General features: G+C 43.4%; 1 protein-coding gene across 5 annotated transcripts in view; it reads left to right on the top strand.

Annotated features, from left to right (window-relative positions):
• tjp2a (tight junction protein 2a (zona occludens 2)) overlaps positions 1 to 17,849 on the top strand; it is a 160,577-nt gene that overhangs the window by 129,532 nt on the left and 13,196 nt on the right. For all 5 annotated transcript variants that reach the window (XM_063049073.1, XM_063049072.1, XM_063049071.1 and 2 more), the window contains exons 14-20: positions 1,370 to 1,554; positions 5,227 to 5,322; positions 5,430 to 5,509; positions 10,879 to 11,089; positions 12,604 to 12,704; positions 14,106 to 14,330; positions 15,227 to 15,340. In XM_063049073.1, the coding sequence (XP_062905143.1) occupies positions 1,370 to 1,554; positions 5,227 to 5,322; positions 5,430 to 5,509; positions 10,879 to 11,089; positions 12,604 to 12,704; positions 14,106 to 14,330; positions 15,227 to 15,340 (1,012 nt within the window). The remainder of the gene's footprint in view (positions 1 to 1,369; positions 1,555 to 5,226; positions 5,323 to 5,429; positions 5,510 to 10,878; positions 11,090 to 12,603; positions 12,705 to 14,105; positions 14,331 to 15,226; positions 15,341 to 17,849) is intronic.

The following is a 17,849-nucleotide window of genomic DNA, read 5'->3' as shown; positions in this document are numbered from 1 at the left end:
TCCTCACCTTCCTGGCCCCCCTCTCATTTATTGTGTAATCCCATGCTTTGTTGATCCAGAGTGTGTTACTTTGCATTTCACTGGATTGAATTCCATTTGCCAAAAGATCATAGGTTTGTTAATGAGTTGGTGACACAAAGACAATTCCACAACTTCGTGCCCAGTTACATCTTGTGATGGAGTGAATGAAACCAAGGATATAAGGCCAGAAGACATAGGAGCAGAATTAGGCCATTTGATCCATCGAGTCTGCTCCACTATTCAATGAGGGCTGATAATTTTTTTTCCCTCCTCAGCCCCTCTCCCCGGCCTTCTCCCCTTAACCTTTGATGCCATGTCTAATCGAGAACCTGTCAAGCTTTACCTTAAATACACCCAACTACCTGGCCTCCACAGCTGCCTCTGGTAATAAATTCCTCAAATTCACCACTCTTTGGCTAAAGAAATCTCTGTTTTAAATGGACACCCCTCTATCCTGAGGCTGTGCCCACTTGTCCACCAGGACGCCATCATGGGAAACATCCTTTCCACATCTACTCTTTCTAGGCTTACAACATTCGAAAAGTTTCAGTGAGATCCCCCCCCGCCATCCTTCTAAATTCCAGTGAGTACAGACCCAGAGCTATCCAAACGTTCCTCATATGATAACCCTTTCATTCCCAGAATCATCCTTGTGAACCTCCACTGAAACCCTCTCCAATGCCAGCACATCTTTTCTTAGATGAAGAGCCCAAAGCTGTTCACAATAGTCAAGGTGAGGCCTCACCAGTTCCTTATAAAGCCTCAACATCACATCCCTGCTCTCGAATACTAACATTGCATTTGCCTTCCTCACCACTGACTCAACCTGCAAGTTAACCTTTAGGTTGTTCTGCATAAGGATGCCCAAGTCCCTTTGCATCTCAGATTTGTGGATTTTCTCCATTTAGAAAATAGTTTGCACATTTATTTCTACTACCAAAGTGTTTGACCGTGCATCTTCCAACCTGTACATAGGGGACTAGCACTGAAGGAGTGTAGAGATCATGAACTATATTTCAGCACTGGAAGAGGTTACAGATATGATTGCAAAACAAAAATCTTTGATTTAAAATCTCTGATCCACTGCTTTTTGTTTAAATTGGAGGCTAGGAGGCTGCATTTTTGCATTGCCACAGAAATTAAATCTCACAGGAAAGATAATACTTGTGATGAATGTCCAGGTTTTGCTCACTACTGAAGGGTTAAGGTCAATTCTTGGGCTTAGCATTTTGTGTGTATTGCTTAGTTAATTTTGTTGCCAGTTGAAGAGTGGTCACATAGCACTACTAGATTTACTGTGTTCCGTCTAGCTAATGAATTAATAATTTTTTTTCTAATACCCTGCTAGAGCTGAGCAAATGGCCAATGTGCAGAATGTCCAGAAGGCAGCTTCAAGTGACCGAGGGGATTTTTGGAGGTCACGAGGTCAACGGGCGGCAATGAAAAAGAACCTTCGAAAGAGTCGTGAGGACCTCACAGCAGTGCCAGTTACCACCAGGTTCCCAGCGTACGAGAGGGTTGTTCTTCGGGAAGGCAAGAGTCATCTTTTGTATTACTCAGATGCCTTTCTATGTTAAATTCTTGTTGCTTACACGGATAAGTGCCAGGAGGGAGATCAGTGGGGAGGGATGGGGGGGACGGATGGACAAGGGAGTTACATAGGGAGCGATCCCTGCGGAGTGCAGAGAGAGGCGGGGAGGGAAAGATGTGCTTAGTGGTGGGATCCCATTGGAGGTGGCGGAAGTTACGGAGAATAATATGTTGGACCTGGAGGCTGGTGGGGTGGTAGGTGAGGACCAGGGGAACCCTATTCCTAGTAGGGTGGCGGGAGGATGGAGTGAGAGCAGATGTACGTGAAATGGGGGAGATGCGTTTAAGAGCAGAGTTGATAGTGGAGGAAGGGAAGCCCCTTTCTTTAAAAAAGGAAGACATCTCCCTCGTCCTAGAATGAAAAGTCTCATCCTGAGAGTAGATGCGGCGGAGACGGAGGAATTGCGAGAAGAGGATAGCGTTTTTGCAAGAGACAGGGTGAGAAGAGGAATAGTCCAGATAGCTGTGAGAGTCAGTAGGCTTATTGTAGACATCAGTGGATAAGCTGTCTCCAGAGACAGAGACAGAAAGATCTAGAAAGGGGAGGGAGGTGTCAGAAATGGACCAGGTAAACTTGAGGGCAGGGTGAAAGTTGGAGGCAAAGTTAATAAAGTCAACGAGTTCTACATGCGTGCAGGAAGCAGCGCCAATGCAGTCGTCGATGTAGCGAAGGAAGAGTGGGGGACAGATACCAGAATAGGCACAGAACATAGATTGTTCCACAAACCCAACAAAAAGGCAGGCATAGCTAGCACCCATACGGGTGACCATAGCTACACCTTTAGTTTGGAGGAAGTGGGAGGAGCCAAAGGAGAAATTATTAAGAGTAAGAACTAATTCCGCTAGACAGAGCAGAGTGGTGGTAGAGGGGAACTGATTAGGTCTGGAATCCAAAAAGAAGCGTAGAGCTTTGAGACCTTCCTGATGGGGGATGGAAGTATATAAGGACTGGACATCCATGGCGAAAATAAAGCGGTGGGGGCCAGGGAACTTAAAATCATCGAAAAGTTTAAGAGCGTGAGAAGTGTCACGAACATAGGTAGGAAGGGATTGAACAAAGGGGGATAAAACCATGTCGAGGTATGCAGAAACGAGTTCGGTGGGGCAGGAGCAAGCTGAGACAATAGGTCGGCCAGGACAGGCAGGTTTGTGGATCTTGGGTAGGAGGTAGAAACGGGGAGTGCGAGGTGAGGGAACTATAAGGTTGGTAGCAGTGGATGGGAGATCCCCTGAGCGGATAAAGTCGGTGATGATGTGGGAGACAATGGCCTGGTGCTCCTTAGTGGGGTCACGATCGAGGGGTAAATAAGAGGAGGTATCTACGAGTTGTCACTGTGCCTTGGCAAGGTAGAGGTCAGTACGCCAGACTACAACAGCACCCCCCTTATCGGCGGGTTTAATAATAAGGTTAGGATTAGTGCAGAGGGAGTGGAGAGCAGAGCGTTCCGAAGGAGTGAGGTTGGAATGGGGACAAGGTGCGGTGAAGTCGAGACGGTTGATGTCCCGTCGGCAATTAGCGATAAAGAGATCCAGAGCAGGCAGAGGACCAGAGCGGGGTGTCCATGAAGAAGAGGAGGGTTGAAGACGGGAGAAGGGATCATCGGTGGGGGTGGAAGAGTCCTTGCCGAAGAAGTAGGCTCGGAGACGGAGACGACGGAAGAAAAATTCAGCATCGTGGCGAACACGGAACTCGCTGAGGTGTGGGCGAAGGGGGACAAACGTGAGGCCCTTACTGAGAACAGAGCATTCTGCCTCCGACAGTTGAAGGTCGGAGGGGATGGTAAAGACCCGGCACGGATGAGAGCTGGGATCAGAGGGGGGAGGGGGGAGGCTGGGTGTGTCAATGGAGAGGGGAGGGTTGGGATGAGAGGAAGATGGAGCCTCTGAGGGCCCAGGAGTTGACGGTGGGATCTGAGGAAGACGGGGCTGCGGAGTGGTGGTGGGGGAAGGGGAGACGGGAGTCACAACAGCAGCACATAAAGACCTGGCCTGGAGTTCAAGGCTGGAGTTGCAGTTGGTGGTTGCGTAATCACTTCGAATGTGTCCATGGTCGTTGCTGGAGTCCGGGTTTTGAATATGCCCTGAGGTGTTGGAGCCGGCGAGATCAATGGCAGGGGCCGCAATCTGAAGTTCATGCTTGCTAGTTTCAGGGCCGGCAGGCTCTGGAGTCCGTAGATGTAGGATCTTGCGATCTTTGCCTAACATGACAAAGTCAAAAAAACGGCGATTGCAGGCGTGAATCTGACGGAGGATGAAATAACGGGTAGGACCATTACAATTGGCGAAGAAAGTGTCCCGAAGGTGCGGAAGGGTCTGGGATAGGGACACCAAGTACCTCCTCATGGCGGAGAGAGTCGCCTTCAGAGCTTGACGGGAGAAGCGGTGAGAGGCAGAGTCAATAAAATGTGAGTACCTGGGATCCTCAGAAGGGACGGGAGAAGCGGCGAGAGGCAGAGTCAATAAACGTATAAAAATGTATAAAATGTAAACAATAAAAATGTATACATTGTTAACACCTTTCTACATATAAATGAATGAAAAGGAAATCTAGTAACTGTGTTAGCACCTAAATCTCTTGAGCAACATCCCAAGACCTTTCATGCCGTTGAAGTGGTATTGAACTGCAGTCTCTATTATAATGCAAGAGACACCAGCAGATTTGGGGACAGCAAACTCCAACAAATAACAGTGACTAAATAATTTGCTTCTTTGATTTTAATCAAGGGGTAAATGTTGGCCAGGGTACTTGGGGAGGGGGGCAAGGTGGACTGGTAAAGAACTTGCTTGAATATGGTGTTATCACCTGTCAGGACCATAATATCTTGGGGCTTGGTTGGGATGTTCTCTGCTGTTGCAATCAGAAGTTCATGGGCTCAAAACCAATTTCAGAGACTTGAGCACAAAATCTCAGCTGAGGCTCGAGCAGTACTCCAAATGCTACACAGTCAGTAGGAAGTTAAACAGCTACCCAACTGAAATTGCAGACTATGCCCTGGACATTATTTCAAAATAGATAGGAAGGGCAGAAGGTGACTTCTTCTTGAGTAATTAAAAATTGGGTACAAAAAACATTACCAAAATAGATCATGTTGTTATGTTGCTTGTGAGCACAATTTGGCCACCATATTTTTCTGCCTTCTGGATGTCTGAAGTTAAATTTTTTGTGAAACCAGATATTTTTGTTTTTTATTTAAATGATCAGAGAAGAGTTTTCGAGCCACACCACCCAATAATCCCCTGATTTAATCTGAGCCTAATCACGGACAATTTACAATGACCAATTGACCTACCAACTGGTACGTCTTTGGTCTGTGAGAGGAAACCAGAGCACCCAGAGGCAACCCACGCGGTCACAGGAAGAACGTACAGACCCCTCACAGCTGGTGGCAGGACTTGAACCCAGGTCGCTTGTACTGTAAAGGGTTGTGCTAACCATTACTGGTTCTGATATTTATTCAGTGGTGCTATGGAGAACTAAGCCTCTCACTATCGAATTACTGTGGAAGAAATTTTAATTTAAAGTATATTTGTTGTCAGGGACCTTCTACTTCCATGTAGTTCTGCACACTCCAATACCATACTTGATATTCATTTACCCCTCTTTGCTGTCTTTAGCTGGCTTTATGCGGCCTGTGGTGCTCTTTGGGCCTATCGCTGAAATAGCTACAGAGAAGCTGGCAACAGAGTTATCAGATACCTACAAAATTGCCAGTAAGTAAGCCGTGAAACACAGCTGTTTTAACAGAAGACTGTATAAATCTTCAGGTGCTTACATTAGAAGCTAAAAGCACTCAGCTATGTATAAATTGTTATTCCAGAAACGGAACCCAGAGATGCGGGCTCCGAAAGGGCATCTGGTGTGGTTCGATTGAACACAGTCAGACAGATCATTGAAGAGGTAAGAATAATTCAGGCAATGACTTAATTTTCAACAATCTTTCAACTTTCTAAAATGTCCCAAAGTATTCATCAGGCTAGTTGCAAAACAAGTAACACACACAAAATGCTGGAAGAACTCGTCAGGCAGCATCAATGGAAATGAATGAACAATTGACCAAGACCATTCTTTAGGACTGGAAATGAAGGAGGAAGGAAGACACCAGAGTTGAAAGGTCGGGTGGAAGGCGAGGAAGACTAGAAGGTCATAGGTGAAGCCTGGTGGGTGGGGTAGGTAAAGGGTTGGAGAAGAAGGAATCTGGGAGAAGAGAGTGGACCTTGGGAGGAGGGGAAGAAAGAGGGGCATCAGGTGGAGGTGATAGGCAGGTGTGGGAATGAGGTAAGAGGCCAGAGTGGGGAAATGAAGAGGGAAGAGTGAAGGGAAATATCACTGGAAGTTGGAGAAATTGATGTTTATGCCATCGTCTTGGAGGCTACCTGGGTGGAAAATGTGGCGTTACTCCTCCACCCTGAAGGCAGACTCATGGTAAAAGAAGGCTGACATGTTGGAGTGGGACTGGAGATAGGAATTATAATGGTTGGCCACCAGGAAATTCCGCTTTTGCCAGATGGAGTAGAGGTGCTCAACAAAGCGATCACTTTGGGTCTTACCAATGTCGAGGCCAAACAGAGGACCTTTAACCTGGCCAGGTAAGGAGGGAGTAGAACATGTGACCTACTGCACAGTCAGGTTTTTGGGTTTGAGGGGATAGAAAAAGAATTCCAGATCTTCACAACGTTAGCAACTGATACCAAGCAACCAAAGTGGACCAAAGAAAATGGGCACAAATCACAAAGCTAGAGATCGAGTAGCACAGATGAAAGCTGTATGGCTAGAGGTGTCTGCAGAGACTAGATGTAACCATATAACAATTACAGCACGGAAACAGGCCATCTCAGCCCTTCTAGTCCGTGCCGAACTCTTACTCTCACCTAGTCCCACCGACCTGCACTCTGCCCATAACCCTCCATTTCTTTCCTGTCCATATATCTATCCAATTTAACTTTAAATGACAACATCGAACCTGCCTCAACCACTTCTGCTGGAAGCTCATTCCACACAGCTAACACTCTCTGAGTAAAGAAGTTCCCCCTCATGTTACCCCTAAACTTTTGCCCTTTAACTCTCAACTCGTCCTCCTGTTTGAATCTCCCCCATTCTCAATGGAAAAAGCCTATCCACATCAACTCTATCTATCCCCCTCATAATTTTAAATATCTCTATCAAGTCCCCCCTCAATCTTCTACGTTCCAGAGAATAAAGACCCAACATGTTCAACCTTTCTCTGTAACTCAGGTGATGAAACCCAGGTAACATTCCAGTAAATCTTTTCTGTACTCTCTCTATTTTGTTGACATCTTTCCTATAAATCGGTGACCAAAACTGTACACAATACTCCAAATTTGGCCTGACCAATGCCTTGTACAATTTCAACATTACATCCCAATTCCTATACTCAATGCTCTGATTTATAAAGGCCAGCATACCAAAAGCTTTCTTCACCACCCTATCCACATGAGATTCCACCTTCAGGGAACTATGCACCATTATTCTTAGATCCCTCTGTTCTACTGCATTCTTCAACGCCCTACCATTTACCATGTATGTCCTATTTTGATTAGTCCAACTAAAATGTAGCACCTCACATTTATCAGCATTAAACTCCATCTGCCATCTTTCTGCCCACTCTTCTAACTGGCCTAAATCTCTCTACAAGCTTTGAAAACCTACTTCATTATCCACAACTCCACCTATCTTAGTATCATCTGCATACTTACTCGTCCAATTTACCACCCCATCATCCAGATCATTAATGTATATGACAAATAACATTGGACCCAGTACAGATCCCTGAGGCACACCACTAGTCACCGGCCTCCAATCTGACAAACAGTTATCCACCACCACTCTCTGGTGTCTTCCATCCAGCCACTGCTGAATCCATTTTACTACTTCAATATTAATACCTAATGATTGAACCTTCCTAACCAAACTTCCGTGTGGGACCTGTCAAAGGCCTTACTGAAGTCCATATAGACAACATCCACGCTTTACACTCGTCAACTTTCCTAGTAACCTCTTTAAAAAATTCAATAAGATTTGTCGAACATGACCGTCCATGCACAAATCCATGTTGACTGTTCCTAATCAGACACTGTCTATCCAGATAATTATATATACCATCTCTAAGAATACTTTCCATCAATTTACCCACCATTGGCATCAAATTCGCAGGCTGATAATTGCTAGGTTTACTCTTAGAACCCTTTTTAAACAATGGAACAACATGAGCAATACGCCAATCCTCCAGCAGCATCCCCGTTTCTTATGACAGTTGAAATATTTCTGTCAGAGCCCCTGCTATTTCCACACGAACTTCCCTCAAGTTCCTAGGGAATATCCTGTCAGGACCCAGAGACTTATCCACTTTTAGATTCCTTAAAAGCTCCAGTACTTCCTCTTCTTTAATCATCATAATTTCCATAACTTCCCTACCTGTTTCCCTTATCTTACACAATTCAATATCCTTCTCCTTAGTGAATACCGAGAAAAGAAATTGTTCAGAATCTCCCCCATCTCTTTTGGCTCCACACATAGCTGTCCAGTCTGATTCTCTAAGGGATCAATTTTATCCCTCACTATCCTTTTGCTATTAATATAATGGTAGAAACCCTTGGGATTTATTTTCACCTTACTTGCCAAAGCAACCCCATATCTCTTTTAGCTTTTCTAATTTCTTTCTTAAGTTTCTGTTTACATTCTTTATATTCCTCAAGCACCTCATTTACTCCATGCTGCCTATATTTATTGTAGATATCTCTTTTTCCGAACCAAGTTTCCAATATTCCTTGAAAACCATGGCTCTTTCAAACTTTTAACCTTTCCTTTCAACCTAACAGGAACATAAAGATTCTGTACTCTCAAAATTTCACCTTTAAATGACCTCCATTTCTCTATTACATTCCTCAGTGGTGGACTAAAACACTCACCTAGGTTCTTGTATTTCAGTAACTGGACTGGGATGTGAGCCAACGACTTTGGACTCAAAGGCAAGACTGCACCCACTGAGTCGCATCTGAAATTAGAAATGGTTTTTCTAGCTTGGGGATAATGAAGGGGGAGGACAAGGATTAATTAGATTGTGCTGAGAGGCTGGCCTATTCTACAGTCCTGAAGGGGCCTTCAAGTTCGATTCTATGTAGCCCAGGAAGTGGAATTTTGTGTTCTGGGAGGGTTCAAGTCAACACTCTAGATTGATTTAGTGGAACAGTTGTCACCTTGTACTTGCTAGTGCAACTTCTGCTTTAGCTAATGAATAAAAGATACAGACCTAGCTCTAAATTGTAGATTTATGCTGAAATTTTTCACTAGGATACCACACCAGTATTGGCAAGAATTTGCATCCTTTTACTCTTTAGTATTATTATGTTTGGCACTAAAATAACTAGCTTCTTTGAAAATATATTAAGAATTCCACAATCTGGACATAGTGCCTGAAACTAGGGATCAATTGGGAATGTGAAAAACTGAAGTGGTTAACATTTTTGTTAGGCAAAAGATATTAAAGATTATCAAACCCAGGCAGGTAGCATGAGCTCAGGTAGAGTGCCTTGAAAGAGTATTCAGCCCCCACAACTATTTTCACATTTTAGCACCGCATTTTCTAAATTTTAGGGTTTTTTGAGCTAATCATCATGTTGAGTCAAAGAAAATTCCAAAACCAGTCAACAATTTACTAGAAATTAAAAAACAAAATTATGAGGCTGCAAAGGTATTCATCCCCTTCGAAATTACTATGCTGACTTTCTTCAGGTGTAATATACTGTATAACCTTACCAACTCATCTAATTTGATATAGAAAACTGGAGGATCACCTGAATAAGTAACCACCCCCCCCCCCCCCGCCGTAACGTCCTACAGGTACGGTAGATTTCCAACAGACCAAATCAAAATGAAGACAAGAGCATTCAAGGCAAGTCAGGGAAATGATAATAGGGAAGCACAAATCTGGGGAAGGGTACAAGACCATTTCAAAGACACTAAACATACTTTACAGCTCAGTGCAGTCCATCGTGAAAAAAGTGGAAAAAAAATATGAAACCAATGCCACACTGCCTAGGTCATGCTGCCCCTCTAAACTTAGTCACCGGGGAAGAATGGCAGTTGTAAGAGAGGCTACTGTGATGCCAACAGTCACTGTGAGTGAGCTGCAGAAGTCGGTGGCTACAACTGGAGAGGAGTTCATGACTCCACAATTCAGGTCTTGTACAAAATGAGTATTTATGGAAGAGTGGCAAAGAAGCAGCCCTGGCTAAAAAAACATATCCTTCCTCATAAAGACTTTGCAAAGCATCACTTAAAAGATACTGTAAAGATGTGGAGGGTGCTGTGGTTGGGTGAGACTAAAGTGGAACTTTTTGGCTGAGCTCTAAGCGACACATGGCATAAATCTAATACTGCACAACAGCAGGTAACACCATCCGTACTGTAAAGTATGGTGGAGGTAGCATCATCTTATGGGGATGCCTTTCAGTTGCAAGGACTAGATATCTGGTCAGGATTGATGAGAAGAAGAGTGTCGGTAAACACAGAGAGATCCTGGATAAAAACCTGCTATCCTCTGCCAGAAAGCTTATAAAGTTCATCTTTCAGCAGGACAATGACCCAAAGCACACTGCCAGAGCAACCATGGAGTGGCTTCAAATGGAGAAAATTTGTGTCCTTGATGGCGCAGTCAGAGTCCTAACCTTCTCCCGATTGAACATCTCTGGCAAGACCTTGAGATTACTTTTCACCACCACTCCCCAACTAATCTGCCACAGTTTGAGCAATTTTGCAAAGAGGAGTGGGCACATCTTGCTTCATCACGTTGTCCAAAGCTCAGAGAGATTTGTCCAAAAAGACTACTGGTTTAACTGTAGTCTACAAGAGCTGGTTCAACTAAGTACTGAGCAAAGGGAGAGGAGTACTTTCGAACTGCTGACGTTCCAGTTCTTGAATTTTTAGTTTTTCATGCCTTACCATTTTCCCTGTTTTTTGGCACTACCTTTGGGGGGGGGGGGGGGGGAGAGGGAGGAGCTTGTGATTCTCAAATTAAAATTCTCAGTTAAATTGATCAAAATCCCTGGTTGTAATACTCGTGTGTCCAAAGGGCTGGGGCTGAATACTTTTACAAGGCCATTTATGGATTGGTGATTTAAATGGCAAAACTGACTCTGAGCTGAATGAGTTGCATTCCTGTATTCCTATTAATCTTCTATGTGAAAGAAATGGATTCTTCACTGGTTCATGTTGGTCAATGAATTATTATTTTCTAATTCTTTGAACAGGACAAGCATGCTTTACTGGATGTTACGCCCAAGGCTGTGGACCTGCTGAATTATACTCAATGGTACCCGATCGTTATCTTTTTTAACCCGGACAACAAACAGGGCGTCAAAACCATGAGGCAAAGACTGAATCCAACTTCCACCAAGAGTTCCAAGAAGTTGTATGAACAAGCTGTCAAGCTAAGGAAGAGATGTTCTCATCTTTTTACAGGTGAGAACCAATATTATTTTGATAATGGAGCAGAGAATTGGGTAACAAAGAGGAGAAAATGACTACTCAGCCCATTATACCAGTGCTGGCTGTTTGATGCCCAACTTGTCCTTTCCTGTGCATTGTCATTTTTTCAATGACAAGCTGAGGAATTGAATGAAATTATTACACTTTCTGCAGTGAATTAAATAATTACACAGTTAAAGGTAACCAGTTAAACACAGGCTCAATGAAGAGCAGGAAAAGCTCTCCCTGGTCTCTGGCCAATGTTTGTTCACATTGTGTCCAATAAACAAAACTGGGATCTTGCCTTGTGCAAAATTGTAACAGAACTTAATAATATGCTTTAGCATATCTTGTGGACCATGGAAACATTGAATTCTATGAAGTCGTAGCTTAGGAGTATTCTGTGACCACAGTTCATAGAACCAGTCCTGACTGAAGGTTCTTGGTAAGAAATGTCCCCTGTTTATTCCCCTCAACGGATGCTGCCTGACCTGCTGAGTTCCTCCAGTGTTTTGTTCGTGTTGCTCAGAAACTCCAGAGCTTATGGCTTGGGTAGCTGAAGGCACTGTTGCTAGTTGTGAAGTGAAGATTACCAGAGACCAGAATTACTGGAGTGCAGAGAACTTGGAGGTGCATCGGTGATTAGACAGACAGTTGAGGCAGGGAGAGATTTGAATGCTACAGTGCAAATTCCTAAACCTGGGTATTTGCCAGGCCAGTGTAAATTGGATGGGTGAAGCCAATAGTTAAATGCTAAAGTTACAAAACATCCTCCCAGTATGGTGTCTGAACCTACAAACTTAATGCAACTAACTATGCCAAGGTGAGTAGCAAACGTCATTTGTTGTCAGATCCACCCAGTGAAAATGTCACTGGCCCTGACTGTTAAGCTGGGTTTTCCGTGCACTAACTGTGGCTCATGACATTGATTGGTTAAATATCTGGGTGATCTGGTACAACTGTAGTTGTAAAGAGTTTGTATTTTCTCTCTGGTTTTGCTTCTTCACTGTCTTCAATAATGGTTCTGTGGGCCTCTCAGCTTTAACCATGTTTTGCATGCATGATATTACTAGTTTATTTAAGGCCATAATTGAGAATTTGAAGATTTTCTGTCTTTTTAAAAAAACAATTTATAGGAAGCCAGTGTTTTTAAATGAGCACCCATTTCATTCTTGTGTTGGTCAGGTAGAGGGGTGTAGAAAGTTAGAAAATCAAAGGTTAAACCTTTAAGCATGCAAAAGGAGACTTCAGAGGTATAATCCTGATTTAGCTTTGCAATGTGGGATGAAAAATTATGGAAGGTGACTTGCATTAAGCATAGATGTCAGTATAAACCATTTCAGCCAAATGGCCCATTACTATATAGTGAATTGTATGTGTGTTTAGGAAGCATTTAATACAATGCATTCTATAGTATACCTAGTACTGATGTATCACCAAGTTACTACAAAGGCTTTCAGCCATGCTGATAAGGGGGAGATTACTAAATTTTGACTTTAACCTTGCAGAGACGGTTGATCTCAATTCCTCTCATGATGGCTGGTACGGATTGGTAAAGGATCTGATTCGAGATCATCAGGCTTCTGCAGTTTGGGTTTCGGAAGGCAAGGTATGTATCGGGCATGTTGACAGTTTCTTGTGCAACACTTCCATGAGGCTAATTTTAAGATGAGTCTGATTTTAAAGCAGTATCTGATATTAACACATTATTAATTGATCCTAGTACACACATGGTGGAACTCGCAAGAAAGGCTCACGCCGAGTGTTTTTGTAATAATTTGAAATCATGGGTATCAACTGCAGTTCCAACAGATGGAGTCTTTAGTTAAAGGACTAAATTAGTTATTGAGTCAAAATGTATCTCCATCACACTTGTCAAAGAACTTGAGCTGTGCTAGTCAGTACCTAACACAATTGTGTTGGAAAAGAATGGCAGCCCTTGAGAAGATATACAGCCTGCTCCTCTTAAGAGAAAATGGGATGAGAGTAAGTTTTATGCTTGAGTACTTGTTTCTCTGTTCCCACCCCTTCCAACCATTCATTCACCTCTCCATCCTTATAGATGAAACTGTTTCAGAATTGGGTGCAATTCTCTTGACATTCTGATGCATCCACTGACCCTAGCTGATCCTGCACTTTTTTTTTGTTTAGTTAGTCCCATTAACTAGCCATAGTCATGTATTTTAAATAACCCCACCATTGCCCAGATGCATTAATTTGTGTGTTTTTTTTAAGTAATTATTTCTTTGGTTAGGATTTTCCCAATGGATTATCCAAGTTGGCTGTTGTTTAACCACACCACAATGTAGAGATTACTCAGTTAATAGTTGTTAGTGTGATATTGAAATTTGGTGGACTTCAGTGCCCATATGTGGATGCTTTAAGCTTGTACATTTTTGGCCTGCAGTTTCTATTTCAGATTTCAAAGATTTGCGTACAACTATTCGCAACTGCCTATAGTGCTGGAATTTGGAATTTCTATTGTACAGTGGAGAAATCGATCTTTGAATCTTGGCCTGTCGTTATGGTACATTGATTGGGTTTCCAAATACGGTGGCATTAGTACATCAGCAAATCAAGTTACTATTTATTTTGGGATGGGCAGTAAATACTGGCCTTAGCAATGAGCTCTCGCATCCTACAAGTGAACTCTGCAAAAATGTAGAGATCAATTTTTGGCAAAGGTTTAGAATGTGTTGGGAAAATCCTGCTTGCTCTTAAGAGGAACTGATCATGCATTAACCTTTTCCCACCCAGAGTGTGGGTATGATGGGTCAGTTTGGCTGTTCTCCAGATGGGACTGGTTCAAGAATTGTAGCTGGGAAATTGGAGCAACTTCACAGATTTAAGTGATCTCAAATATTCCATCCTTTCCACTTGGGGCAGCCATTAGCTGTTGATCTATTCCCGCAAAGAGGAGATTTTGAGGTATCTGGGTGGGAAACTGTTTCCTTTGGTGAACACTGGCATTCAGTTTAGTATACACTAGCTTGCTCTGTTTCTAATGTAGGCTGACGGACTAGGAGATGAAGATCTTGAGATGCCTGACGATCGCATGTCTTACCTGTCAGCAATGGGAGCTGACTACCTCAGCTGTGACAGCCGATTGATGAGCGACTATGATGACACAGACACTGAGGGTGGCACCTATACAGACAACGAGCTGGATGAGCCAATAAATGAACCTCGAGTATCTTCTGTTGCCAGATCATCGGAACCTGTGCAGTTTGATGAGGTTTGTGTGCTACATTCAGGCATTTTTTTCATCCATGGATCTTGCATGTGACCATCAAGGAATATGGCCCACCTATATTTAAATCATCAGTAATTACACACAGGATTTGTGAGTCATTTATTCACATGCATCCCTTCCCATTCCTCTTTTTCTTAGTCTATCATTCTATCCATTTCTTTCTCCCTTGAGTGTACCCAGTTACTCCTTCAGTTTTCCTGTTCGTCACTACCATTCCCTGCAGTATTGTATTTTACATCCAGACTACACTCCACAAAGTGTCTTTTGCACACTCCGTAGGATTATCTGTGACGGTCTTCTATCAATGACCTCATTCTGATGTGGAAACATCTCGTTGAAGCAATATATACAAGTTAGTGTAGATGAGATTTACTAGCATTTTTAGTCAACATTTTTTATTATCAAACATATACATTTTTTTTGGAAATATTAGTGCGTTCACGTCCATTCTTAGTCTTATGGGTACAGGTCCCCACACAAGGGTGATTATTCAGTTGGATGATAAAAGGCAATCTGTTCTTGTAATAGATTTGTGAATTTGTCCATTTTAAAGGTTCAAAGGGTCATTGATTATCAAAGTATACAACTCTGAAATTGTTCTTCTCCAGATAGCCATGAAACCAAGAAAGAAAAGAACAGGAACACGGTCATCACCCCCCCCCCCCGCAAAAATCTCCCCTCCCCTGCACAAAAAATGAACTAAAACAATACAGGAACATCAACCTCCAAATCCACACCCCCACTCCCCACACACAAAATAAAGAGAAACATCAGGCGAAAAACACAATATTAAAAAAATCTACAAAGCCGGGGGGAAAAAGTCTTAGTTTACTAGTGTTGAGTAAAGTGTTTATCAATGACCCATCTTTTATTTTCAGCGGAGGCAAAGTCCAGAACCACCTGTAGCTCGAGGACAGATGAGGAGAGCAGGCAGCAGGGAAGTTCTGAGAGATCCCAGCCCTCCTCCTGACTTCAGACCTGAGCCACCAAAGGTAATGTTTGTCATCAACTGCCTGACACTATTCCAAGGTCTGCTCTTCTTATTGTTAATGCATTTTATTTCTAACCATTGAAAACACTCTATCCAGACGCACACAGCTTGGAATGGCCAGGCTCACGGACAGCTTCTGTCATTATAAGACTCTTGAACAGGCCTCTTGTATGACAAAGATGAACCTGTGATAAAGTGAGAGCATTGAAACAAGCCCTGTGGCCCAACTGGTTCATGTCGACCAGGATTCCCATATAAGCTAGTCCCAAGTCTTCCTTTTAGCCCATATCCCTTTATCATTTTCTAACCATGTACCTGTCTAAGTATCTTTTAAATGTTATTAATGTACTGTGTCTACCTCAACCTCTTCCTCTGGCTGCTCATTCGTATATCAATCACTCTGTGGGTGAAAAATAGCTCCCCTCCATCTCCGCTCTCTTAATGTACCTTGTTGTGGCTTTGTAATTTTTTTTTCTACCTGCACTGCACTTTCTCTGTAATTGTAATACTATATTGTGACATCCTTTCAAATGACAGGGTAAGAAGAGGTGTTGTTTTAAGTAGCTGTGTGAGTCCTTTGGCTAATAATGAATGTCAGTGGATATAGCTTGTCAATTTAATCAATATTGTTTCCAACTTCCAATCTGCCGTCAAATTTACTTAGTCCATCTCTGATAGCACTCTCTCCCTTTCTCAATCTCTGTCTCCTTCTGAAGACATTGTATCCACTAATATCTTTTATAAATCTACTGACAGTATCTCGCTGAAATCTCTTCCTATCTTGTCACTTGTAAAAATGCTATTCCATTCCCTCTGCTCCTCCATCTCTGCCTCTTCTGTTCTCAGGATGAGGCTTTCCATTGTAGAACATCTGAGATGTTCTCTTTTCAAGGAACAGGGTTTCCCTTCCACATTGATGCTGCTCTCACCTGGATTTCCTCCATTTCCCACACATCTGCCCTCAACCCATCCTCCCACTTTCGTAACCGGGATATGGTTTTCTTGTCCTTGCCTACTGATCCATGAGCCTCTGTATCCAGCACTTCGTTCTCTATACCTTCTGCCATCTCCAACAGCATCCTACTACTAAACTTGTCTTTCCCTCCCCTTGCACCCCACATGTTCACTCTACGCAGGGATCACTCTCTCCATGAGTCCATTGTTCATGCATCCTTCCCCACTGATCACCCTCCTGGCATTTATCCTTGCAAGCGTAACAACAAGTGCCACACCTGCTCCTACACCACCTCCCTCATCACCATTAAGGGCCTCAAATAATCCTCCCAATGGAGGCAACACTTCACCTGCAAGCCTATCATCTGTTGTAAGCAGCACTTCTGGTGCGGTGAGGCCAGAATGGGGGACTGCTTCACTCTGTTTGCCAATAGAGGCACAGTCTCGTGGTGGCCATCCATTTCAATTGGGCTTCCCATTCCCTTTCTGTCCATGGCCTTCTCTGCTATCATGAAGCCAAACTCAGGTTAGAGGAGCAACATTTCATATTTTGTTTGAGTGGCTTCAAACCTGATTACATTAACATCAGTTTTTTTTGGTTTTTAAACTTCCATGAATTACTACCCCTTCTCTTTTTCCATTCCCTGTTCCGATTACTCTATTACCCCTCTTGTTTCCACACCTGTCCCGTCACCTCCCTCTGATGATGAGCAGGCTTTGCCTTTCTTCCATGGTCCACTGTCCTCTCCCATTAGATTTCCTCTTTCTAAGCCCTTTACCTCTGCCTTCTACCCCCTAGCAGCTTCTTACTTCATCCACGCTTGCCAACTCATAATCCTCCTCCCCCACCTTCTTATTCTGGCTTCTGCCCCCGTCCTTTCCTAATGAAGAGCCTTAGCCCGAACAGTCAGCTGCTCATCCACTTCATAGATGCTGCTTGACTTAATGAGTTCAACCAGCATTTTATGTGTGTTGCTCAAGATTTCCAGCATCTGCAGAATCGCTTGTGTTTATGATTTCCAGCTCTTTGTATTCTTGCTTATCCCTCTTCCTGTCTCCTGTCTTCACACTCATTTCCCCCTACCCCACGTATTGTTTTCCCTCTCTCCATTCACCTGCCACAGTCTTCCAACTCCACCCCACTCACCTCCCATTCCTGGCACTTCCTGCTTGACATCTCATACCCCACCTCAGTTCACCACTCCTCCTGTAATTCTTTCTCACCACTCCAGTTCTCCTCCTCATTACTGGCCACCTTGCCTCTCTGCTCTCGGTCCTAATGCAGGATTTCAGCCTGAAATGTTGACAGTTTCTGTCATCCAACAGATGTGGCGTGACCTGCTGAGTTCCTCCAGCAGATTGTTTGTTCCTTGCATTGGACTGGGTGATGTCAGTTCTGTGTAATTGTACCAAAGTTAATTCTGTGGGATGTGGTAGGGTTGAGAACCTGCAAGTAATTGGGAAGGAGTGGATAGCACAGGAAGCATTTAAAACTTCTGTGTACAGAGTTATAGGTGTCCCCCGCTTTTCGAACGTTCACTTTACGAAACCTCACT

This window comes from Mobula hypostoma, chromosome 5 (genome assembly GCF_963921235.1).
Source record: "Mobula hypostoma chromosome 5, sMobHyp1.1, whole genome shotgun sequence".
NCBI lineage: Eukaryota > Metazoa > Chordata > Chondrichthyes > Myliobatiformes > Myliobatidae > Mobula > Mobula hypostoma.
This window is presented reverse-complemented; position numbering and strand designations above follow the sequence as displayed.